This window comes from Homalodisca vitripennis, chromosome 6 (genome assembly GCF_021130785.1).
Source record: "Homalodisca vitripennis isolate AUS2020 chromosome 6, UT_GWSS_2.1, whole genome shotgun sequence".
Classification (NCBI taxonomy): Eukaryota; Metazoa; Arthropoda; class Insecta; order Hemiptera; family Cicadellidae; genus Homalodisca; species Homalodisca vitripennis.
The window spans coordinates 85,591,587-85,618,828 of NC_060212.1; the positions used below are offsets into that span (position 1 = coordinate 85,591,587).

Consider the following 27,242-nt stretch of genomic DNA (forward strand, 5'->3'; position numbering starts at 1 on the left):
ATTTACACTAGTACCATGGTGAAAATGGTCCCGAAACCGCGTTCATGGAGAAACTTTGCAATGTAAATCCAATATGACCTCATCACACCATGGCTTCAGCACCGTATGAATTACCCAAACTTGCCAAGAAAACTCCGCCAATCAATTGCTGAAATAATTAAGGCACCTCTTCAAACAAACAAAGTTAATGCCCCTCAACACCCCCGTCGAACAATTTGTGGAATATGTCCATCAGCAAAACGGAGGATGACGTCAATCTTTTGCTGCCGATGTGCCAAGCCAATCTGTGCCGAGCATCGCGGAAGATGCTGTGTCCATTGTATAGATGAGATTTAACCATAGACTTAGTTTTAAAAAGGTTTACTAAGCTGTATTATAAGTGTTTATACGCAATTAAATGGCATTTTTGTACAATACCATTTATTTGTACATTTTTTTGAATCCTGTCGTAATTTTTACGATTCGTTAGCTTTAACGTAACTTTTTGAACACGTTAGCTCTCTAGGGTTAAGGTCTTTGAATAGGTCACTTCCACTATAAACACCTCGTGACGCAAGTGAAGGCCTTACTCAGAACCTCCTGGGTTCTCTGTCACATAACAAAACACAGGTAGCGGCAGCTAGAATAAGAACATCCTCCTCGTCAGACGACATCTTCAAGAGTGGCTGTCCTAAAATGTTTAGGAACATTGTGTGCAAAATATTTCATGATAGTAGCAAAAAATAAACAAAGTTAATAAACGAAGTTCCAGGAACATTGTTTCTGGAACGAAAGTTCCAGAAACACTGTTTATAAACATGTTTTGTTTCCAGTGTAAACGCGGCTTAACACCTTAACATAATGATAATCCTAAAGACAAAATATTAATAATTACATGCAAAACATAAACATACATTATAACTTAATTTACTCAACACAAAATACCTTTCACTTGTCAAAACCCACTAAAGTAATAAGTGGCTGTAAACAAATTAAACATACTATTATAAAATAATTGATTCTATGGGAGAAAAATAAACAAGCAGTTATTTCATGATACAACATACTATTATTTTGCTTACGTATTATTATGTATTTACATTTTTTCTTCTTTTAATTTTGGTTTTTATTGTGAATGAAAGTTCATCATATACTCAGAAGATATTGGTACAGTGCAGCCAGCTCATTAAGTATTAAATGAAGCATAAAATTACAAACCAAATTCATCCAAACAATGAAATTACATTTTATATTAACGATACAGAGTTGTAAATATTATACACCAGCCCCATTGAACTCATAGGAATTAAAACAATACACTTAAGAGCTACTCAGAGAAAGGGAGTCAGCAGAGTAGAACTAATTTAAGGGAAAGAGGAAACACCTTGCCCGCAGGTATTGCAAGGATTAAACCTGGAGCAGCCACGTCTATCACACACATCACACTGTCACTACCAGGGATGATCTTGGTGACTCAGGATAGCGGCCAGGGTGAGGAGGGGGTACTGCTGCAGTAGCACTGAGACACTAGAGAAACGCTGCTCTAGGACGAGTTTCTGTGTTTGCGTTACACGTTTAGCCACAACTCTTGAAGTGATATGGGAGAGTTTGTAAGCAGGAAAGGGTTACAGTAGAGTAAATGGTAACCGCAGGGACATAAAATTTATGGTAAAATGTTTACCTAATTGTTCAATACAGTAACTAATCAGCTAAGCTAAGAGATGAGCAGCACACAGTTACAGTCTTGGCAGCGTACCGCAAGTTATCAAGGGAGAAGTCTATGATATAAGTGATCGAATTACTTTAAAAGTATAAAAGTAGTCCTAATATGGAGAAGTTGGAATTATCTGAATGCTGCTAAAAGATGGGAGCTCAAAGTGATCTCCAGAAAGCCCCTGTAGACAGTGGCGTAGCGAAGGGGGGGTCCAGGGGGTCCGGACCCCCCACCCCCGAAATTTTAAGACATAAAAAAATTAAGCATGGAGCAGGAGAAAAAAGGAGAGTTATCATTACTCTTGTCTACAAACATTAAATTGATTGATTTAATTGATGAAAGTGACCGTTGTTAAAAATATAATTGTCCTTTCGTTTAAATCATAAAGTATCAAACGATACTTTTGGGCTCGGCTTTTCGGATAGTGTAGTGTAATCACGGTATTTCTATAGGGCGCGGTCACGTGACGTGGCAAAGTAACCTGAACCGTAACACGGCGAACAGTTTAAATTAGCGACCACTTCGTTCAAATTCGTCTTGGGGACGTAAAATGACCGATTAGAATTAAGTTACGACGTTGATTTTAGGTGTCATTAAACTGTAGACGTGTATATAATTATCGAACAAAATAAAAAAATCAGTTTTGGTCGGAAAATACACTTGAAAAACACTGATTAGAACTTCAGCTAATTCGGACTTCAGTGATTGAGGTAAACGTGGTGTTTTCGGTTGAGTTAGGACGACGATTTTTGTTACCACTAAACTGTACACTGTACCTATATAATTATCGAGAAAAAAAATCACTTCCGGTCGGTAAATACCGAATAAAAGCTCTCTACAGATTCAAGTTTTGATGATTTTGGATTTCACTGGTTGAGTGGTTGAGGTAAAAGTGGTACTTATAATTATGTTAGGACGTTGATTTTAGGTATTAATTCAACGCCGACTAATACATATATAATTATCGAGAAACAAAACAAAAAATCACTTCCGGACGGAAAATACCGAGGAAAAGCACTCTACAGATTCAAGTTTTGACGATTTTGGATTTCACTGGTTGAGGTAAAAGTGGTACTTAAAATTATGTTAGGACGTTGATGTTAGGTATTAATTAAACGCCGACTATCACATATATAATTATCGAGAAACAAAACAATAAAATCATTTCCGGTCGGAAAATACCGAAGAAAAGCTCTCTACAGATTCAAGTTTTGACGATTTTGGGTTTCACTGGTTGAGTCGTTGAGATAAAAGTGGTACTTAGAATTATGTTAGAACATTGATTTTGGGTATCAAGTGAATGCCGACTAATAACTACATCACTTCCGGTCGGATAATGAGAAGTGATAAGAAGTTCCGACTACTTTGGATTTCACTGACTAAGGTATTATTTCATTTTCCTTAGTATATTCCGATCGGAAGTGATCATTTTTGTTTTTCTTTCTTGATAATTATATATTTATTAGTCGGCGTTGAATTAATACCTAAAATCAATGTCGTAACATAATTATAAGTACTACTTTTACCTCAACCACTCAATCAGTGAAATCCAAAATCGTTAAAACTTGAATCTGTAGAGAGCTTTTCTTTGGTATTTACCGACCGGAAGTGATTTTTTTCTCGATATATATATATATATATATATAGTTAGTCGAGTACAGTTTAATGATGGTAACAAAAACTCGTCGCCCTAACTCAATCAAAAATACCACGTTTACCTCAATAAATGAAGTCCGAAGTAGTTGAAGTTCTAATCATTAGAGTTTTTCATGTGTATTTTATTTCCGACCAAAAGTGATTTTATTGATTTTTTCCGATAATTATGTACTCGTCTACAGTGTAATGATAAAAAAAAATTGTCATTATAACTCATTCATAAATACCTCTATCAGTGAAATCCAAAGCAGCCGAACTTCTAATCAGTAGAGTTTTTCCGGTGCATTTTCCGACACTTAATTTTGATCTGTACCCGAGCAACGCTTGAAAATTGCCCACCTTTTCTAAAGGGTTTTCGGCCGTCAGTGGCCCAATGTCCCCGAAGGGGTATTTCATTTTCTCCACAGAATATAGTTGTGTCAATTATACACTTGAGTGAAGCTCTGTTTTGTTCTTCTTCTTTCTTATCCAGTGAATGCAACATCACATTGGTGCCTTCTACTCGGCCAGAATCGAACTTCGTAAAGTTTATGTAGCTATACAAGAAAATTTGTAATACTAGAGTTGCTGTGAGAGTTGAATTTGCCTATTACATCTTTCCACTTTCTATAAGGCATAGTTACTAAAGCTCCATATTTTTACCTTTTACCAGTGAACTCATTGGCAAATAACACACAAAACGTCCCCCGGATCCCGGTTTCGAACCCCCCCCCCGAACGAAATTTCTGGCTACGCTACTGCCTGTAGAAGTATGGAGGAGTTATAAACGTTTTTTTTTATTCTAAGCCTCCTAGTTTCAAAATTTGGGTGATTTGGTATTAAAGCTCTAGTGCTACGTGTGCCCAACGCCAAGCCCAACGAAGGTTCATAAGCCATTTTGTTATTTCGAGAAAATCAATGTTAAATATGTACAGTATTGTAAAGAATTATCTTGAAATTACTGTATTATTGATGTATTTCTTTCTAACGATCTTAAGTGTAAATTATTCATATGACGACACACATGAATAACAATAAACTTTGTTTATTTTCAAAATATTGGTACAAACTTTGATGCTATGTGCCCTTTCTCTAATAAACTGAAATATGATTTTAAAAATAAGTTATACGAGACTAACACTTACAAGAAATACTTCCCTTGAAAAATCTACAACGTCTAAAAAGTATTAGTCTTTTTCCATTTAGGATAAACTCAATTCAGTCATCGTTTTTTTAACAAGAACTTATAAGACTTCTAAATTTTTTTCCCTTTTCTTCTGAAATAGGGATTAAAGGTACTGGTTGAAATTTTATACTTCTTAATGAGTCTGTATTCATGGTAGAAAGATACTTGAATGGAGAGAGCATAGAGATATAGTTCTCAGGGCACGTTGGGCTGCCACAGTTGGTGTATTTTAGGATAAAATACTTCACAATATTCAGTTTCTGCTTTTTAAAAGGTTTTATTAAGAAAAATGGGACAAAAGCTGATTTCCAGTCCCTAATTAAGTAACTGGTCGTTATTGTTTTAAATGGGGAAGCATTAGCTCAAGACGTAACAAGCGCTTTGAGCCATGGAAGTGCTGATTCAATCATTCCTTTATACTTTACTTTGTCGCGTATAAGACCAAAGTTTCAGTCAAACTGTCTAAAGGTATGCCCTCGAGCCAGATACAAATGAACAACGTCCAAATTGTGCACTTCAGAAAACCAGGCACAAAAATTAGTCATGGTGGTGTTTCTGTTTTGGCCAACTGATGCATCGGGCGTGAGGACAACAGTCTTCCGTGTTTGAAAACTAGACTTGTTTAGAATTTTTAAAGTAGTAATTTATAAACGTAACAACAAAATTTCCATTTTTTTTCCTGTAACAGTAAGACAATTATGAACGTTCCTTGTAGACATGGATATTGAACGGGTAGAGCCAAGCATACGCTTATAAAATGGACTGTTGACGTTGAGGCGATGAATTGAATAATTTTGAACGGAGTCAAACTCCCCAATCAGATGGTCAGGTTCCTCCTTAATGGCTACTGAAACGAACTCTTTTTTTAACGAATGGCGTCTAGCAACTTTCCTTTGCAAGCGTCATTTTGATTTTATTTATTTGTGCACAAAAATAGCAAACACCGGTTTTAGATCTTTGTAGTCCTACCTAAACTTCTCTTTATTAATTTTTAAAGTATTTTACGTAAGACATATCATACATATACTTGTATTTTTCTTATAACAAATTTTAATTCCTCAAATAGTATTTTAAAATTGTTGTCTATATTATCGCAGTTCTTAAAAGTGCCTTTGTCGGCACCATAGTGAATCGGATCTCTAGATAGGGATGCTAAAGATTCATTCTTTAACTCCAAAATGCCAGCTTTCAGTTTGTGGGATCTGTTATTATGAGAGACTCGTTTATCTACCATCTCAATGATGTTAGACTGAATTACCCTAAGTTTTTTTTAAACATGAAACAGTGAAAATATAAGTTTCTGGCATGCCCTTCCATTAACTCCATCAATTTTTACGTAATAACATCATGTATTTAGCCTCGGTTTATCTAGTTAGGTACTTGTACATCTTGCACGTTTCCTGATTTACTCATACAAGAGAACAAAAATAGTCTTTATGAGATTTGTCTTGGCCGCTGTAAAAAGAATAAAACAGATTACATTACTCCTGAAGAGAAAATGCTTCAAAGCATTTCTCCTTGCAGCATGCTGTCATGAGAAAAAACTGGTTTGAATCAATAGCATTTTGTGTTGTGTTTGTGTTGTTCACTCCGCACTTTCTTTGACTTTCTATCTTGACATTTTAAAATTTTATCACCATCGATGTGACTAAAACTGTATCTTTTTTTATGAAAACAAAGTGAAACCAGGTGACGTGTGGTGTTCATTTAAAAAATTAATATTATGTTTTGTTCAGACAATAAATTATAGCTCATCGTTGAACTAGCATAATATGGGTTATGTGTAAGATATAAGATCGACGTTTGTGTTAGTGAGATTAACTTGAGGTTGCCAACTATCGTTATCCATACCTAACCTCACAGACCGTTATCCAAATATTTATATTTCTAGTATTTTAGTTTTATGTTTACATTGTAACTTTCTTCTTCCATAGTTTACTTTCGTTAACCTTCTTTCATTATTTTAGAAACATTGTTATAATCTAATCCTGTCCACCCAAATTTAACCTATAGAATAGTTTATTCCGCGCACGTTTAGGCTGGACCTGAGATGTCCGAATCAGGTCCAGCCAATCCAAGCCAAATGGCTACTAATGATTTGGAGCTTGAAAAAGCCGTGGAATCTATTATGAATCCAAATGACCCCATTAATATGGATTTAGATCACACTTATTGTAGTAATGCTAACATTGACAGTAAAGAGTTAAAACGGAAAAGAGATCAGGCCAATGAGGAGTATAATTCTAATAAAAATGGGTTAGCTGCCAAAACTAATGCTAAAAAAAGTTTTATCAAAAGGTACTATACAGCTAAAAATAAAGGACCATATGAAATAATTATTCAACATAAAGATAAACACAAACTAAATCCATTTCAAGTGGGAAAAATAATCAAACAACACCACAATGATATAGATTTTATTACACGTGCTGGTAATAATCTATCAGTCATTTGCAAAAATTACACTGCTGCAAATAACTTAATTGATTCACATCAATTAATGAACTACAATGTTTTTGTACCCACCATCAGAATTTATTCTGTAGGAGTTGTATATGTAGAACCTGAAATAAGCGAGGATGAAATACTAAATGAATCTGTAAGTGAACACCCTCTAATTCAAGTTCATAGAATTAAAAGAAGGGTAAACAATAATTTGGTTGATACAAACTTTGTAAAAATAACATTTGAATCAGATAATCTTCCAGATTTTATTAAACTTAATTATGTTCGTATGAAGGTTGAAACTTTTGTTATTCCTGTTAAACAGTGCTACAGATGCTTTTCATACGGACACGTGGCTAATTCACCATGTAAAAATGAAAGATTATGCAGAGATTGTGGAGACAAATTCCATTCGGAATCTGAACCTTGTTCACAACCTAAGAAATGTGTACATTGTTATGGTCCACATAGTAGTTCATCGAAGTTTTGTCCGGAGTTCAAAAGGCAGAAACTTATTAAAAACAGAATGAGCGTCAATAAGGAAGATTATTTTACTGCTAGTGCACACTATCCTATAACCTATAAAATAACAAGAGATAACCGTTTTATAAAACAATCTTATGCAGAAAAAATTAAAACAAACAATGATTCGGATTATCCAGAACTACCTGTAACTGGCAATAACAAACCATCTTACTACCATCCTAATAATAGATTTTCACCTCTGAGTAATTTAGTTGAAAATGATAATAGTGCTAGTTATAGTGCCTACACATACAGAAAACCTAAATCTAAAGTAAATACCTTCAGTTACAGTAGTAACATGAACTCCAGACAAATCCCTTCAAATAGATTTGGTAACACAAACAAGCCAAATCAAGGTACAGGTTCAGACAACATCGAAGAAACATACTCTACGCTATCAACAGACAATGAAAGTAATAGAGAGCAATTAAAAACCCTTTTGCAGGATAAAATTTACGAGTTAAGGGGTAAATGCCTTAAAATTAACCTATCAAATACTAACACAGCAAAAAAAAACAAATTGAAGAGATCTTTTCTTCTTACCTTATAGGCATAAATAAAGATAACACAAGCAAAGGTGAAAATGTAAGACCTCCTGAAAAACCGAACAAATTAGGTATAAATAGTAAAGGCAATAGCTTTACTAAAAATAAATAATGTCATCCTTACTTAACCTTCATCAATCTATTTTGAGATCACTGAAACTAAATTATTAAAACTAACAATATTAGCAACAATGGAAATACATAATTTAAAAGTATTTCAGTGGAATGCCAGGTCATTGAAACATAAATGGCCTGAGGTAATGCAATTCTTTTCCAATCAGGGCATTCATATTGGTGCGGTACAAGAAACTTGGCTAACCAATCATGACAAGTTGATTGACAACAATTATTATCTACTAAGACTAGACAGATTTGATGGATATGGTGGCATAGCACTAATAGTACACAAAGCCATAACTACTCAAGTAGTTAGAGAAATTAATACAGAATCTACCCAACTCCTTAGTATTACCACCACCAATTTGAAGTATCCAATTAAAATCATAAACTTGTATAGCACCAAGAAGAAAATAAACAAGGAATTTTGGTTTGAAAATTTATTTTCTGATGATAAAGGGTATACTCTAGTGTGCGGGGATTTCAATGCCCACCACCCTTTTTGGGGTTGCAATAAAGCTAACAGTAGAGGTAATGATATATACAACCATTACAATAACTCCCTATTCATACTTGCAAACTCAAATAATCCAACCACAGCTCCAGCTTTATACCATCAACAGTCTATAATAGATTTAACATTTGTTTCACCTAAGTTATACTCAACGATGCTCAGTTGGGATGTATTGCATGATCCAATGGGGAGTGATCATTTTCCAATTACAATCAGCTTTCAAATTAGTCAATTGTATTCTAACATAAATCTAAACAAGAATTATACTAGAAATGTTAAGAGAGCTAATTGGGAAGTGTATACAAACTACATAGAGCAGGTGTTAGCGGATATCCCTGACCATTCATCGGTAGATATAAATAAATTTTATAACTTAATGACGGAGGCAATAAATATGGCAACTCCTTGTGCAAGAAAGGCAAACATTGCTGAAAAGTTAGGTTTTGTTCCTAAAACTTGGTGGACTGAACAGTGTTCTCTGGCAGTTGCTCAGAGGAGGCTGTCTTTTAAAATATTTAAACAAAATATGACTGCACTTACATATAGAAATTATCAAATTGCTCAACACAAAGCTCAGGTAGTAATTCAACAAGCGAAAAAAAACAGGGTTGGTCTAATCTATGCAATCAGATTAGTGACAGAAAGTCATCAACCTATGCTTGGAAAATTATTAACAAACTAAGGAACAACACAATGGCCCACAATCATGAATTTGATAATAATACTGAATTGGCAGAAAAATTTATGAGTCATATTGTTCCAGATTATGTAGCTCAAGTCAATGAAATTAACTACCCCATAATCAATATTACCAGTCAAGGAAGCTTTCTTGAAGATAGTTTTAATATGAAAGAACTTCATAATGCTATTTATTCTAAGAAAAAGGATACATCCCCAGGATTAGATGGAGTCACATATAGTATGATAAAGAACCTCCCAATGAGTGCACTCTGTATTCTGCTAAATTGTTACAATAATATATGGAACTATAAAGTGGAATTACCTAAACAATGGAAAGAAATTAAAATAATAGCTATTCTTAAACCTAATAAAAATAAAGGTAATGAACAGTCATATAGGCCTATCTCATTAATCTCCTGTCTAATGAAGATCATGAATACAATGATCAAGAATAGGTTTGAGTGGCTAATTAACAAGCAAAAATTAATTCCTGAAAATCAATTTGGATTTCGGAAGAAGCGTGGCTGCTCAGATTATTTACTTACCTTAACCACAGATATACAGGTTGCGCTAACTCAAAGAGAAAATGTTATTGTTGCAGCACTTGACATTTCAGGTGCTTATGATAATGTAGCTATTCCACTCCTACTGAGAAAATTATACATGCAAGGTATACCAACAAAGTTTATACATCATTTTAGTAAATGGCTCATAGGAAGAAGTCTACATCTGATTCTTCCAAATGAAACAATTACCAGACATGCCTACAAAGGTTTGCCTCAAGGAAGTGTAATAAGTCCTCTTCTTTTTTCATTGTACGTCTCTGATTTAAAGAACATCCTACCTGAAGAAATACAGACAGTACAGTTTGCTGATGATATATCTCTTTACACTTGTCATAAGAACTATGACACAGCATTCAACAATATGCAAATTGCACTCAACAACATTGTTAAAAGCTTTGATAAACTATATCTTGAGCTTAATGCCACCAAAAGTAATATTACAGTATTTTCAAGTAAAAGAAATAATGATAATGAACAGTACGGATATTTTTATGTTAATGGTCACAAAGTAACACCTAAAAATACTATCAAACTGTTAGGTGTGACAATAGATAATAAACTGTCATTTTCAGATCATATAAATAACCTATGCAACCAATGTCAAAAAGACTTAAATATCCTTAAACTGTTAGCATGTGGAAGACAGGGATCTCATCCGGACTTCATAATTAAAGTATACAGAAGTCTCATACTGGCTAAACTGGATTATTGTAGTTTTTTGTTTGGTCATGTATCTGCAAAGTTACTACATAAACTTGAAGTTATACAAAATCAAGCCTTGAGGATAACCATGGATGCATTTAAATCTACACCTATCATAGCTTTACAAACCGAAACCTCTACATTACCATTAAGTATGAGGCGTACTGCCATTGCAGAAAGAGTCATATACAAAATAATATATGATGAAGAACATCCAGCACACTATAAAATTAATTATCTCAATCTATTAATCAGCATGTCAAGTTATTGGAAGAATAGGAAAATCCCTCTGTATATAAAAGCCATACATAAGATTGGTGAAGTGGATCATAATTACTTTGACCATAAACTTAAAATACCCAACCACTGGGATTTAGACTGTCCAATTTTATTGACTAATCCAAATGTAGTATTTAATACATTAATAGATAATGAAAGTTACAGTAAAAAGACCTGTAATGCGGCGGTAATCCATCAGGGAATAAATAGAATGTTTGTAACAAAATATAAAGATTGTTTGGCAGTTTTCACAGATGGTTCAAAATGCAATGAAAAGGTTGGAGCTGCTGTTTATATTCCATCACTACAAATAGAACACAAATTTAAGCTAAGCCAGTATATGTCGAGTTACTCTGCAGAAATATATGCAATTTATTTAGCAGTTGAGTTTGTTCTACCATTAAATGAAGTCAGCATAGTTATATGCACTGACTCTTTATCAGCCATCATGGCATTGGAAAACTGCAGTAAGGGACATAAAGAAAATGGTATTATCATGATGATTTTTAAACTGTTGGTGGAAACACAGAAAAGAATATATATTCAGTGGATACCTGGACATATAGGAATCCATTATAATGAAAGGGTGGATAAATTAGCTAAGGAAGCAGCTAATGATGGAGTGGAAACACAATACCTGCCAGTACATATTGATGATTTTAAAGCCTTCCAGAAAAAATTTTATGGTTTACAATTTACAAACCTCTTACAACAATCCTCAAAAGCTGGGTGGTTTAAACAGATACAGAGCCAATTTACAAAATACCCATGGTTTAAATCATGTAATTTTAGCAGGTGGGAAATCATTAATATCAGTAGATTGAGGCTTGGTCATGGCAATGTAAATTCATGTCTATACAGAATAAAAAAATACTTCACTCCGCTATGCCTAAACTGCACAATGGCTAAGATAGAGACAATGGAACATGTTTTGCTGGAATGTCCCAAGTACTCTTATGCCAGGCAACTTAGTTACAAGAAAGTAAATCAATCAAGATACAAAGCCAATCAACAGAATTCGAATATTATATTAATCGATTTGCTGCGAAAAGCAGACACTCAAATTTATAAAGAAATTAATGATTTTTTAAAAATAGTAAGTAGAACCATGTAAATTTGATTAGGTTGTGGAACACTTAGAATACATGCAGTGGCAGTGAAAAATATCAAAATCACTATCATATAATCCAATCAAAGAGATTTCCTTAGTTTTTCCTTCTCCTAACTAACCATAAAATTACACAGAACATGTTAGAAATTATGGTTCTAGGGTATGGATTTTACTCTACATAACCTTCATAGAAAACAAACAAAATGAATTCAATTCGACATTTTTAGACTACACAGGACTGACAAAACAGTTTTACCTAGTGTTTTTCTAGTCCGCTATTTTCTTCGAATTGTTTGTTCAAAAGTTTTATTTAAGTGTTTTTTTAATTATTGTTTTTAACTTTTTACCGTGTTTAGATTGTATTTTGTTTGATTAATTCACAAGATTCGTTCACACAAGAAATTTGATGTTCAATTCAAAATATTGTAAACAAAGGCTTAACCTAAAATGTTTTAAACCTACTCCTACCGCTATGACAGCCAGCCAGGCTAATGAATTGTTCCCGCTCGGACAAAGTTCGACGTTAGACATGAATGAAATGCTAACTGTTCCTCTTCCCGATAACAACAACGACTTCGTGAAATCCAAAAAGCGACATATTACTAAACTGCAAATGCTTCTCCACCTCCTAAGAAGTACTACCTCGATGTGAGTGAGATTCATTCAAAAAACCGATTTCAAGATACTTGAACCAACCCATACCAATGTTGCAGATCATAGCTACTGTCTTCCTTCCTCACAACAAGGGACATGAAAATGGAACAAGGATCTCCTGATGATATAAAGAAAAATAAATCACGATCTAAGATCCCACCAATATTTTTGCGTGACGTAAATAACCACCAAGAAATAATAAAAGATATTAAGTGTAATGTAATATCAAGTTTCACAACTGAAATCAAAGCTAAATCGATCAAGATAAACCTAACAGAAATAAATGACTACAGGAAACTAACTAACTTTTATGAAACAAAATCAAGTAAAGTTTTTCACGTTTAAACCTTCCCAGGACAAAAACCTTGAAGTGATCATTCGTAATGTTCCTACTCTCTAACTGACGAAGAAATCAATCAAGAGTTATGTGACATGGGTTACCCGACCATTAAAGTATCAAGATTGTTCAACAAAAACAAAAGTCCAATGCCACTCTGTTTTGTAGAGCTGGAGAATTCGGAAAGTGGTCGTGATATTATGAACCTTGAACAATTGTTTCACGCCATAGTTAAAAGTGGAAATTAAAAGGAAGTCAAAAAACATCCCACAGTGTCTGAGATGCCAAGACTTTGGTCACACAAAAAACTTCTGCAAACTGGACCCTCGCTGTGTGCGGTGCTCGGGATCCCATCTCTATTCAGACTGCCCGGTCAGTAAAGAAACCAAACCAGTGTGTGTTAACTGCGGCGAGGAACATACTTCAAATTACAGGAGGTGTAAATACTACCAGGGCATCAAGCAGAAATTGACCGGTCGCAAGAAATCCTCCATAGGGAAACGACAAGAATCTCGTCCACAAGTTACAACGACACGACCCGAAAACTCAACGAACCTAGGGAAAACTCAACCAAAATCATCTCCACCTCGATCTCCGTTGAATATGAACTCCCCCAGCTATGCTGAGGTGGCTCATCCGTCGTACATTCCTTCAACTGCAAAACTCCGTAGAGGATCCACAATCTCTGGAAGCAGGTTAACATCTCAGGTCTTGACGAAATAATAAGCAATGTTAGTAAAAAATACTCATACCCCAGTTGAAAAAGGTTATTCAGCAGGTTATTGCTTCTTTCTTTAAAAATGCCCGTGACTAACAATCAGGCCCCAACTCTCTTTAAAAACTTAATTGTTCTCAATTGGAATGCCAATGGCTTGAAAGACAAAAAACATCTCTTTACAGATTTCCTAGTAAGACATAATATAGATTTGCATGTGTCACTGAAACTCACTTCCTGCCCAATGATAAATTTAAAATAAGTGGCTATTCTATTTACAGACAGGACCGAAGTGGCTCCTCATGCCTCTGGGGGGGTGTCGCAATTTTGATCAAAAGAAACATAAAACACCACGAATTTCTTGCTCCCCAGTTACAAAGTTTAGAAGCTGTTTCCATAAAAATATTTTTACAAAATGGACTCAACTTTTCATTAGTATCAGCATACTTACCTCCTAACAAACGTTTTGTTGATGAAGATTTTAATAGGATTCTCTATAATAATAGTCCTACTATTTTAATGGGAGATCTAAACAGTAAAAACACTTTATGGGGATGTCGTACTAATAACCCAAAGGGTAATAAATTGAATGACTACTTGATGCGTACAACTATTAATATATCTGCTCCTGTAGAACCAACATTTTATCCGTGGCAGAGAAACCAGCAACCTGACATATTAGATATTGTTTTGTTTAATAATTTCAATGAACCGATATAGTACAGCAAACCTTATGCGAGTTAACGTCTGACCACTTACCAGTAATTGTAACTTTTTCAATTAAACCCGATTTTACCAATCCTCCATTGAAACTAATAAATGGTTAAAAGTTGACTGGGCTGTATTTCATAACGAATTAGAAACTAATTATTATCTTGCCCGAATTGTTTACAGTCTTTCGAAGATATTGACAACTGTGTACTACAATTCACTGAGCTGATTAAAAATTCGGTTAAAAAGCAGTCGGCAAAACAATCACAAACCATGTTTTGTCCTAATCGCCCTCCGCAAAGGAATTCTTAATTTAATTAAAGAAAAACATGTTTTAGGAGACGGTGGCAGAGACACAGGCATCCAGAAGATCGCATGCAGCTTAACAGGCTCATCAGGAAAATAAAATCAGAATTAGATATTTTCAAAATTAATGACTATCAGAAATATTTGAGTGAAATAAACCCAGGCGATTAGTTCAATGTGGCTGGCAACCAAAAGAATTCTCAGAACGCCTTCTACGATCCCTCCCCTTCAACAAGGCCAGGAGACGTACCAGAGTGACTCTGAAAAATGTGAGGTTTTTGCGAATTATTTTGAAAATGCTTTTTCCCCTAACCCTACTGTTAATTTGGCAAACTGAAGATGAAGTCAACAGGTTTTTAAATAGCACAATCTTATCTGCTGAGCTTCCCACTCAGTATATCTCAACATCTGAAATTAGAAATGTTATCCAATACCTACCGTTGAGGAAAGCTCCTGGGTATGGACTTGATAACAAACTTAATATTAAAGGAACTCCCGCCAACAAGCCCATCAGCTATTAAAAACTTTATTTAATGCATGCCTACACGGTTGGTTACTTTCCTAAATCCTGGAAAACATGCTGAAGTTATTGTTATCCACAAGCCCGGTAAGCCTGTTAGAAATCCCTCTAGTTACAGACCCATCAGCCTACTACCCCACTCTGGCAAAAGTATTTGAAAAGCTAATACAGAAGAGACTATGCAGATTCATTGAAGATGCTCAATGTATTCCTCCCCACCAATTCGGTTTTAGGGCAAAACATTCTACTACGCAGCAAACTTGCGAGGTTAACACAAACAATAGTACAAGGGTTTGAAAATAAAAGACACTCTGCTGCTTTGTTTCTGGATGTTGCTCAGGCCTTTGACAAAGTATGGCACAAAGGCCTTCTGTATAAAGCTATTTCAAACTGGACTTCCAAAATTACTTGCAAAACATCATCGAATCATTTTTTAGAAAACCGGACTTTTTCAGTAAAAATAAAATTCTACCTCATTCCACTGTTCGACAGATCCGGGCTGGTGTGCCACAAGGCTCAATTTTAGGACCTATCCTGTTTAATATGTTCATGCATGACCTACCCATTCCAGCTCATTCTACGCTTGCTCTTTTCGCTGATGACACTGCCTTGATTTCCCAACATCAAGACATTGACACAGCAGTTGACATGCTTCAGACTGATACAGACCTACTGTTGGATTGGTTCGTTAATTGGAAAATCGCACTTAACCCTCTAAAATGTGAAGCGAAAATATTTTCGCTAAGAAAATTCAATCCCTTAAGGAATATAGAAATTCAAGATAACATCGTACCATGGAATGAAAATGACAGAACTGTTAAATATTTTGGGTGTCTTATTAGACTCTAAACTTACTTATAAACAGCACATAAATTCAAAATTAAATCAAGCAAACACAAGATTGGCACAAATGTACCCAATTATCAATAGAAGATCATCTCTTAAACTTAAATGCGCTCTTTTTAATCTACCAAGGAATATTTCAGACCCCTCTTAACTTATGCTTGTCCAGTTTGGGGTCCTTGCCTCCATAAATCAAAAATGAACAAAACTTCAAGTATTCCAAAAACAAGTTTTTTGAGAATAGCAACAAATTCTCCATGGTTTGTTAGAAGAAACCGACAGATTCATAATGAATTAGAAATTCCGACCATCTGTGACTACATCCGAAAAACTAAGTGCTACATTTCTAGAAAACTCTGGACCAATCAACAGGTGCTGTCCATTTTAACATTGGCAAAGAAACTGTCAACAGAAGACTGAAAGCACGTCTTGTTCAAGACATTTTTATTATAATTTGAAACTTACATTGTTTGTCAAGTACTAATTTTATTGTTTATTTTCTGTTAACTGTATTATGTTATAGGGTGTCTCCATTGGAGCAAACCCACTAATGTTTAATATTTCTATGTTCTTCTGTTCTCTATGATTCAAACTTTCTGTGTATAATTATTTACTTGTAGTAATTGAACCAGAAATAACAGCTTTTGAAAAAAAAAAAAAAAAAAAAAAACAAAATGAAATAAACATCTGATAAGCTAATAGCAATATAGTAAATTACAAAAAAAGAAGAAAATAAAAAACACATGAATTGGAAAATGCAAAGACTAACTAATTGTTCATAGCTTGGCCAGCAACCACAAGGTTCATATGTAAAAAGTGAATACGGCAAATAACTAGAAAGAAGACATAACAAGTGTACTATGTGGCCGCATTATAAGATTATAAAGGCCAGCCAACAGGCAAAAAGGAAAAAAAAAAAAAAAAAAAAAAAAAAAAAAAAAAATTTTATCACTGTAAATTAACTGTATCTTTTTTTAGTTAAGAATTATAACCTAACTGTAGCCTAACAACCAGTCACCTGACTAGCAAAACCAGCTGTGCAAATGTTTAGAAATAAGTCACATTTAGTCCACAGAGCAAAGACGTCTTAACAAAACTTGCTGGAAATATCTATAACAAGGATATTTTAAATCGATTTCTGGAAAAGGGGCACATGAGCGTATTGTATGGCCTATGGATCCTGAAAAAAGGATTTAAAAGTTAATTTAAAATTATTTGTGAAATATGAAAAAATATATTGAATAGTGGAACAAAGGCCTATGAGTAAAATAAGGGCTTACAATTGGTATAAACGTTTCAATGATGGCCCTGAAGCCATTTAAGACAACGAACGCTCCGGACGTTCCAATACATGAACAACCGATTAAAACGTGAAAAATTGGAAAAATGGGTTTACTCCGTTGTACGATTATCGCATTGCGATAAGATAATTCACTAATAATATTGGCGTATTAACTGGCTCATGCAGTCAAATATATATTTTTTAAATGTCTTTGGTATAAAACATATGGCAGGAAAGATTGTTCCAAAATTGTTGAATTTTGAACAAAAAAAAGCGGCGATGGCAACTTCAGGAGTCACAATGCACCTGCTCAAAATTCATTACATGTTTTGACCAGACATAATATTGTAACGATATTCCAGCCTCGTTATTCTCCAAACATTGCCCCGTATGCTATTTTTATTTTAAGAAATAAAGAGAACCTTAGAACACAGTCGTTTTATAAGGATAGATGATATTAAAAATGCATTAACATATATATAAAAAAACCAAAGCACATTACACTGTAAAACCAGTTCGTTGAGTCTTTAATATTTTTTATTTTGTTTGTACGACAATATAGTTCAGGCAGTTTTGAGTTCTAAAAATATTTCTTTTTAATTCTTCACATTTATATATGTTTATTCTGTGGAACCTTCCTATACAAGTACGTACTAGGAACTAATTTTTCCTCTGTCCTGTATAAAGTTGTTAGTTTACCAGATATATGGCGTCCCTTATGTTTTCTTCAAGTTGTTCGCTGTCCGGTCCGGTGTCTAGATTTTTGTACGTACGTGCGTGGAGTTTGCTAACACGTGTTTATTTGATGCCGGATGAATTAAATTCATTTTGATTTGCAATATTAATGTTATAAAGATGGACACATCAGGTATGTGAATTGAAATAATTTTATTCTCATCCAAAGGCTTTTTTAAAGTTTATTTTAAGATTCTGTCACGTAATTCTAAGTTGTATAGCCTAGGTTAAAATTAAGCTTTATTTTGTACCTCATTAGGAATTTATTTTATTTTGTTATAATAGTAGACTTTATTAAGCGGCCTACACTGTTATTCGATGGCTATTATCGAATGGTTCAATTAATTGTTTTTACCCGAATGATAATTCGATATTACAGTTTATTTAACTTATACGATTTCAACTTATTAGTTACTGTATTTTTAATGTAAACAATAAACAACAAACAACAAGAAGTAACTAATATTTTGAGACTTGGGAAATGACGATGAATTCATATTATATGGAAAATATTAAGATATTACTCATAAGTGATGAGATTTGTTTTAAGAAGCTTCAACCTGTGGGTTTGGCTCCTGGTAACAAAAGGGGTTACTTATTGATATCAAGCTGGGCGAGTTATAAATAGTCTAAGGTTTCTTTGATATCCTAATCTAAGTCATAATTGGTTTTGTTATTTTATAATGTTATTGTAAAATTTGTGTATTTAAAATTTGTAATGTACGAGATTCTGTTACAGTATTTTATTATAACTCTTATTGTGAACGATTTTTACATACATCGAAGTTGGATAATGAGTGTAGGCCTTTATTAAAGTCTCCCCTATTATAAAAATAAATATAAATTGCTGTGATAGATTTAAATTACATGTGTACCAAATTTAATATAGTATTTTTTTGTAACAAGATGCAATAATTTTTTTTACTAAAAGTGATTCTTTCGCTATGTAACTTAAGCAATGGATATTAAAATTTGGGTTAATATCCAGTTTATAAAATAATTTTTAATCTGAGTTATAAAAAGTTTTTTTAACAGATTCTATGGCTGCAGTATAGTAAGCGGGGGTATCAATTTACATTAACGTGACCATGGAAAGGTATGTTCATTTTTTTTTCCCTGAAAACAATATTGAAGAAAAAATTCGTCTGCAACGAAAATCAAAGGAGCTACGATTTTTTTTTTTAATCCTCTGAAAACTTTGTTTTTGACAGTTTCCTATAACTCCGCGTCTGCTCAAACTCAGTATAGCCAGATTTTAAAAAACCGATTACCATACCAACAACGAGAAATTATCGTACTTTCATATAAAATAATCGGTACTTTGGGATTATACCGACCACACCCAGACATGAATCGTTATTTAACATTTTGCTTCTACTGATTACTAGATTAGCGTAGAAGACTATTTCGTCAGTATAAAACAGGAATTGTCTTATCGCAAACCCCTCCCCATCCTCAGACAGAGGTCAAAGTCGAGCGTCTAGTAGATAACGTGATTGCAGAGCCTCGCCGCCCGTTCAGCTGGTGCATCGCTTTGTTGTACTTTCGTGTTTTACCTCTACATTTCTCCAAACACAAAAATTTAACAAAAACAAACATTTACCAAACTAAACTCTTTATTAAAAAAACACTCAAAACTTGTTTTTTATTCTTGATCACATTCCGCCACCCAAAATGCGAGTGCCTCCGGCCATCAGCGCGGGCTTCGACAGCACCTTCGGTGCTGCCCCGCGCTGATGTCGACGAAAGAAAAACATCCCTCGAGATAGTACCTATCAGTAAAATATCAAATTCTAGAGGGGCTAATCAGAAATATAAATTGAATTGAAATGGAAAGGCAATTATGTACCGTGCAAATCACGTGATGCCGCGCGGCCTGCCGTAATCAGGATTCTCGAGAAAGATAAGATTAACAGCGACAACAATACCGATCACAATACCTGGAAATGCTTGTAAGTTTGTAATTTTGTAATTGAAGAGTTGTTTTTTTCGTTCTATCATGTTTGTTTCTATAAATTTCTATTTTTGTGTTCTTCATACTGGTGTGGTCGGTATAATCCCAAAGTACCAAATAATCGTACCAAACAAATTTAATGAAAAAGTATGTTATGTTTGTATAATAAATCATGTTATAATTAACTTTTGGTTTGTTACCTTATAAATTTATAAAAAATCTTTCATTGTACGATAATAACTACCCATCGTGTATCTTACCGGCGCATAAAAATCAATGAAATTATCGTACCTTTGCGATAATTATCGTACCTCTGGCAACACTATCCATATTTGACAGTTTGGTATTACTCCGCGCCTTCTCAAATAAAGAAGGGACGCCATTTTGAACTACTGTTCCTCCGCGTATATTCTTAACCTCCTATTTCAGTAGTGGTAATTGCACACCTTTGTGTTGGATGTTCGGTATCTCACGTGCAAGCAATTCGTAAAGACTAGTATGGAATACGTTAATCCTGTCAACGATGCCTGCCCGCTGCACAGTGCTGTGCACTGCTTGCTCTTTTAGAAAAAAAATTAACTCGAGCTTGCAAAATTCGAATCCCAGATCACGTGATGCCCCCGCTCCTTAACACAATAATGTCCGAAATGCATCAATATAATACAATAATATACTTTCCCCCCAGTTCATATGCACCTGTGATAATAATACTTGGCTATAAATGCCCAACCCATATAAAAAAAGTCCATTTTTCATGGTCACGCTAATGTAAATAAATACCGTAAGCGGCCACCACCACAATCGAATGATAGATATTTATGATTATCTAAACCAACATTTTGAATTGTTTTTTTCAAAATTACTGTATAGTTTAAAACTGTTTTTGGTACTTTGGGATTATACCGACCACACCAGTATGAAAAACACAAAAATATAAATTTATAGAAACAAACATGAAGAACGAAAAAACAACTCTTTAATTACAAACTTACAAGCATTTCCAGGTATTGTGATTGCCTTTCCATTACAATTCAATTTATATTTCTGATCAGCTCCTCTAGAATTTGATATTTTACTGATAGGTACTATCTCGAGGGATGTTTTTCTTTCGTTTGACATCAGCGCGGGGCAGCACTGAAGCCTGTGCTGATGGCCGGAGGCACTCGCATTTTGAGTGGCGGAGTGTGATCAAAGAATAAAATCAAGTTTTGAGTGTTTTTTTCAATAAAGAGTTTAGTTTTTGTTTGGTAATGTTTGTTTTTGTTGAATTTTTGTGTTTGGAGAATTGTAGGGGTAAAACACGGAAGTACAACAAAGCGACGCACCAGCTGAACGGGCGGCGAGACTGCAATCACGTTATATACTAGACCGCTCGACTTTGACCTCTGTCTGAGGATGGGGAGGGGTTTGCGATAAGACAATTCCTGTTTTATATTGACGAAATATTGTTCTACGCTAATCTAGTAATCAGTAGAAACAAAGGTAATTCTAAGCAATATATGGGTCAACCTCGATTTTTCTCATATTACAATATAATGTTCCAATAGTCAATTAGAAAAGGAAATGACTAGAATTTCTTGCCGGAAAGCAGTTATAGGGAGCAGGCAACTCATATTACAATATAATGTTCCAATAGTCAATTAGAAAAGGAAATGACTCGAATTTCTTGCTAGAAAGCAGTTATAGGGAGCAGGCAACCGCGGAGAATTACCTATTAGTGATCAGGGGCACTGACGTGATCTGGGCTTCAAATTTGGAACTACTCGAGTTAATTTTTTTTCCTAAAAGAGCAAGCAGCGCGAAGCGCTGCGCAGCGGGCAAGCATCGTGCGTGATCTTCGTCTATACTGAATTGATTCAGGCCAAAGGAATGACACAGATTCCTTTACCAGATTTTTACGGAGATTTTGTATTGGGCGGATTATATTGGTTTACTTTGCTTTCCAGCATGTAATTATGTGTTTAAAATTGTTTTACATACATTACCTACATTATATTGTAATATGTAATAACAATTTATCAGAAATTTTTAATAAAAAAAAGGATCACGCACGATGCCTGCCCGCTGCGCAGCGCTTCGCGCTGCTTGCTCTTTTAGAAAAAACATTAACTCGAGTAGTTCCAAATTTGAAGCCCAGATCACGTCAGTGCCCCTGATCACTAATAGGTAACTCTAAGCAATATATGACCGTCTGGCGGTTGCCTGCTCCCTATAACTGCTTTCCGGCAAGAAATTCTAGTCATTTCCTTTTCTAATTGACTATTGGAACATTATATTGTAATATTAGAAAAATCGAGGTTGACCCATATATTGCTTAGAATTACCGAAACAAAATGTCAAATAACGATTCATGTCTGGGTGTGGTCGGTATAATCCCAAAGTACCCTGTTTTTATATTTAAAAATATAATAATTTATGTATGAATAAAAACTCATGGTTATTTGTATTTATACAATGTAACATTTTAACATGTAGTTAATTTAATTACTAATTTGAGGGATAAACATAACGTATAGCCTTCTTGTCATCTACACTTTTCAGTGTTACTTGCTCCAGATAACTTATATCACTGTTCTGTGGTCAGAACAGTTAAGTTATGCACCAAGTATCGGTCAGTGCAGTCTCTTCTGAACAATAGCATCTACTGCTATTTCTTAATTGTGGCGCAATCACTACAGTACAGTTAATTAGTTTTGAAAGCTTTTTACGTATTTGATTGTGGATTATGTGAGCAGTTAAAATAGTACAAAATTAATTTATTTCCTTTTTAATTGGAAATTGTGTTTTTTTCAGAGTCAGAGTATAAGTTTAAAATCACCATAGCTTTTCTCCTTTTCAAGCTAGAGCTGGAAGTAGTGTAATTTTACTTAGTTTTAAATGCTCTTTCTTTTATGACAACACAGCATAATTCTCAAAATTTCAAAGTAGGAGGCTAATTAATGGGTTCATAGTTTAAATAATCATTTAAGAAAGTGTGTTTACAAGTTTTTGTCAAATGTTTATATACCTAGTTACTTAATTTCATTATGGTTGTAATTATTATTATTATTCGAGCACTTAAAGGGGTGTTGCTCTTAAGACAGAAATTTAGTTATTTACAAAATAATTGTTTTTATTTTGTAATGCACTTTATTTGATAATGTACAGAGACCCTGATAAATAATAATCAGGAGACTATGATCTAGGTCAAGTGTAGGCCTAACTTCGCCTGGTAAAATAAGACATCATTACTTATTATTATCTAGATCAGCGTTTCCCAAAACGGTGGGTCGCGACCCACTAGTGGGTCGCGGGCGGATTTATTTAAGGTGGGTCGCGGCGTGACTGTCACTCTTACAGTAGCTGAGTAGTGTTTTGACTGTACACAATCTGGCAACGGCGCGACGCGGCTGTGCCGCCAGTCCGACCGTTTTTTCTCCCACCAGGCTTCGCTCCCACGCTCTCTCACTCGCACAGTCTCGCTCCATTAGTCAGTCTGTCTCTGGTATTTGCCCGAGTAAGAACAGACGTCAGTGGCGTGTGATACTCGTTCTAGCTTTTTTTTTTTTAAGTAGTGACTGTTACATCTATTTACCATGGAGAATTGGCTGAAAACTGGGTTTTGTGTTAAAGAGAAAACTGGGAATCTACTGATGAAGGTGAGCTTAATCGTCCGTCTACTAGCAATGACGTTATAGTGCCTCGAGTATTTTCAAATGTTAAGAAAGGGAAAAAAAATTTTTCGAAAATATTGTCCTGAATACCTTCAATATGGATTTACGTTCATAGGTACGGAAGAAGAAACCTTTACCCCAATGCGTACTTTGTTTCGAAACCTTGGCTAACGAAAGTATGAAGCCTTCAAAACTTCAGAGGCACATTTCAACAAAACATCCAGAATGCTTGAATAAACCTTTGATGTTTTTTCAAAGTAAGAAAAAATGAACTTATTTCGACTCGGTCAAATATGGAGAATGTGTCATCTGGGCAAGGCAATAAAAAAATTACTATGGCCTCTTACCAGCTGTCTTTGCTAATAGCAAAAAATAGCGCTCCGCACACAGCAGGCGAGAACCTTATTTTGCCCGGAGCAAAAATAATTTCGTCACTTCTGCTTGATGAAAAATCAGGTCAACAGATAGGTCAAATACCCCTATCCAACACTACAGTGAAACGTAGGATTGAGGAAATGTCTGCTAACGTAAAGGAGATTTTAATATTCTGCTGTGAAAGAAAGTGGACTTTTATTCTTTACAATTAGACGAAAGTACAGATATTGCTGACAATGCTAATTTGTTATGTTTTGTAAGGTTTAATCTCAATGGATCAGTTGAAGAAGACATTTTATTTTGCCACTCACTAAAGACCAGTACAACTGGCCAAGACATTTTCAACTCCTTGGATAGTTTTATTCGCGAACATGGAATTAACTGGTCGAAATGTGTCGGGCTTACAAACCGATGGAGCTCGTGCTATGTCGGGAAAAATATACGGGCCCTAGTAGGTAAAGTCAAGGAAAGTAGCTCCGTTAGTTGAATGGACCCACTGCAGCATCCATAGGGAGGCTTTGGCGGTTAAGGGAATGAATCCAGACCTCAAAAGCACTCTTGATGATGCCGTAAAAATTGTGAACTTAATAAAAGCACAATCAAAAAACACTCGGATGTTCGCTGTAATGTGTGTGATGAAATGGGAAGCGACCATAAGCAGTTACTTCTACATTGTGAAGTGCGTTGGTTGTCACGGGGAAAGGTGCTTTCCAGATTGTTCGAACTTCGAGACGAAGTTAGATTGTTTTTGGTTCAAATTGAACACGATGGCAAAGAAAAGGCCAAACATTTTCTTTGCGATTGCCTCAATGATGAGACTTGGCTGATAAAACTGTCATACCTAGCTGACATTTTTAGCTCTCTAAACATCCTAAATCTTACATTACAAGGAGAAGATGTACATCGGTTCTTTGTTCAAGATAAAGTGGATGCTACTATTAAGAAAATAGATAGATGGCATAAAAAGGTACAAGCAAATAAATTTGATGCATTCCCATTGATGAACGAAATTTGTGGATTTCCATGAGCTGACAGTCGATTCTGTAACCTCAGAAATTATAATTGAACACTTACAAGGCTTGTCATCCGAACTGAGGCGATACTTTCCACCAATAGTAGCTACTAATAAGTGGATACAAAATCCATTCGACGAGGATAATTTAAAGAACGTCAACTTAGCAGCATTTGAGGTATGTACACATTTTTACATGCACTTTTTGCTTAATTTTATTTTTATTCAGAATTTTTAAAATGCCGATTATAATTTTTTTTATGTAATTAAGTATCACACTATATCAATTTTTTTCTGAATTTTCAATGGTAGGTATTTTTGTTCTTGTGGGAAAAATTAACTCTTTCAAAAATAGGTGACAACTGGTTGACCTACAAGCTTCAGTTTTTAAGCGTTGCAAAATTACCTTCTATTAAACGACATGTATTGTTTTTTCTTTCAGGAAGATGCTTTAATTGAGTTGTCCTGTGATTCCACCATGAAAACCATGTTCAAGAAGAAAGGTTTAACCTCATTTTGGCTGAATGCTAAGCAAAGCTATCCAGTTTTGTATGAAAAGGCAATGAGATTCCTAATGGTTTTTTCGGACAACATATCTTTGTGAGCGTGCCTTTTCAACCTTGGTTCACATCAAGAATAAGTATAGAAACAGACTGGTGGACGTTGAAAGTGATTTACGCCTCAAAATATCTAATTTTTAATCCTGACATTGAATTACTTGTTCAGTCAAAAACAATGCCAGAAGTCACACTAGTATTATAGAAAAATTATTTGTAATCTTGAATAATCAATAAACTCTTTCTATGTTTTCAATACTAAGCTGTGTACCTATTTATTTAAATTTTTTTCTATACACGTTATATAAATATAAATCATGTGTATTTTATATTATTGTTACATATACATAATATACATATGTATATATAAAATCACGGGTGATCCCCCCCCCCCACCCCCCCCCCCCCCCACCCCCCCCCCCCCCCACCCCCCCCCCCCCCCACCCCCCCCCCCCCCCACCCCCCCCCCCCCCCACCCCCCCAGTTTATGCATATTATAAAATGCATAAATCATTACTAGTTTTATTGATATTGGTCAATAAATGGTTGTGTACTGCATGAAAATTTTGATAGCCTAAATAAAGGCTCTTGGCGCTTAACGTCCGAACTTGTCCAAGCCTATATATAGGCTCTTGACGTTTTACCACCAACCTAGCTTGACCCTAAATAAAGGCTCTTGGCGATTTATGACTTAACAGGTTGAGCCTATATATAGGCTCTTGGTGCTAAAAGAGTTAAACCACATTTAGCATTTAACTTTTAGTATGCTAGTTTGTATTCTTAATAAATTTTAACTATACATTTGCTTAACAACCTACCATTTCATCCTTGTTTTCTCGGTAGACAGAGAGTTTAAGGAGAAATGATGAAACAAGGACCAGCAATTCCAGTGTACTGCGTTCCAGAGATGTCACAAGCAAGCCTACAACGTTGCGTTTGCGCATCTTGTCCTCAACTTTCACGTTTTCAGCCAGGTTCAACAGTAAGTAGAAGCAAACTGTAAAATAAATAATCCAAGGATAAGTAAGAATATTTGTAAACCTAGATTTTTTAACCCTGGTGCTGATATTTAAACAACACAGACCGTCTCACTGCAGATGTAATCATCTGGACAATAATGATAAGACAAAGTAAATTTGTTGAACTGAAAGTAAAAATGTAGAACTGCCAGTTTAGAATTAAAGTACAACCTATATACAATATTTTACATTTGGAATATTTGTAAAACAACACATCTGTAATTTAGTCATTATGAGTTGAGTCAAGCACATGTTAATGAAAAATTACTGAAATTTTACATTTCTAAATACCTCTTAAAAGCTGATCTTGTTTCTTTGCTAGAGTAGCCAGCTTTCGTAAGTTCATTGTTGGCTCTTCTGTTTTTTCACCTGAAACAAGTTATGTATCTAAAAACCCCATCAGTTCATTTTTTCATTCCTTAAAATATATATAAATACATCTAAAACAAACTATAAAATTGTTTTAGTAACAGAAAAATACTATGTTGATAAAATTTTTTGTTAAGAAGTATATCTGTTATTGTTTGAAAATGTATACATACACGTTAATGTATTAGCAAACATCAGTTG

At 34.7% G+C, this 27,242-nt stretch overlaps 1 protein-coding gene across 1 annotated transcript; it reads right to left on the minus strand.

Annotated features, from left to right (window-relative positions):
• Positions 1-1,430: 1,430 nt before the first annotated feature.
• LOC124365453 (kinesin-associated protein 3-like) lies at positions 1,431-27,121 on the minus strand. The gene is made up of 3 exons (XM_046821434.1): positions 26,964-27,121; positions 26,472-26,650; positions 1,431-1,535 (listed from the first exon to the last, which is right to left on the minus strand). The coding sequence occupies exons 1-3, from the start codon at positions 27,016-27,018 to the stop codon at positions 1,431-1,433; spliced, it is 339 nt and encodes a 112-aa protein (XP_046677390.1). The 5' UTR covers positions 27,019-27,121.
• Positions 27,122-27,242: the final 121 nt, after the last annotated feature.

Bases quoted from the DNA above. Each gene is read 5' to 3' on its own strand.
- LOC124365453 (XM_046821434.1), bottom strand. From the start codon at position 27,018: ATGAACTTACGAAAGCTGGCTACTCTAGCAAAGAAACAAGATCAGCTT. The intron at 26,651-26,963 runs GTATTTAGAAAT...TTTATTTTACAG, and splicing joins ACAAGATCAGCTTTTAAGAG to TTTGCTTCTACTTACTGTTG. The intron at 1,536-26,471 runs GTAGGTTGTTAA...ACGCAAACACAG, and splicing joins GAGAAAACAAGGATGAAATG to AAACTCGTCCTAGAGCAGCG.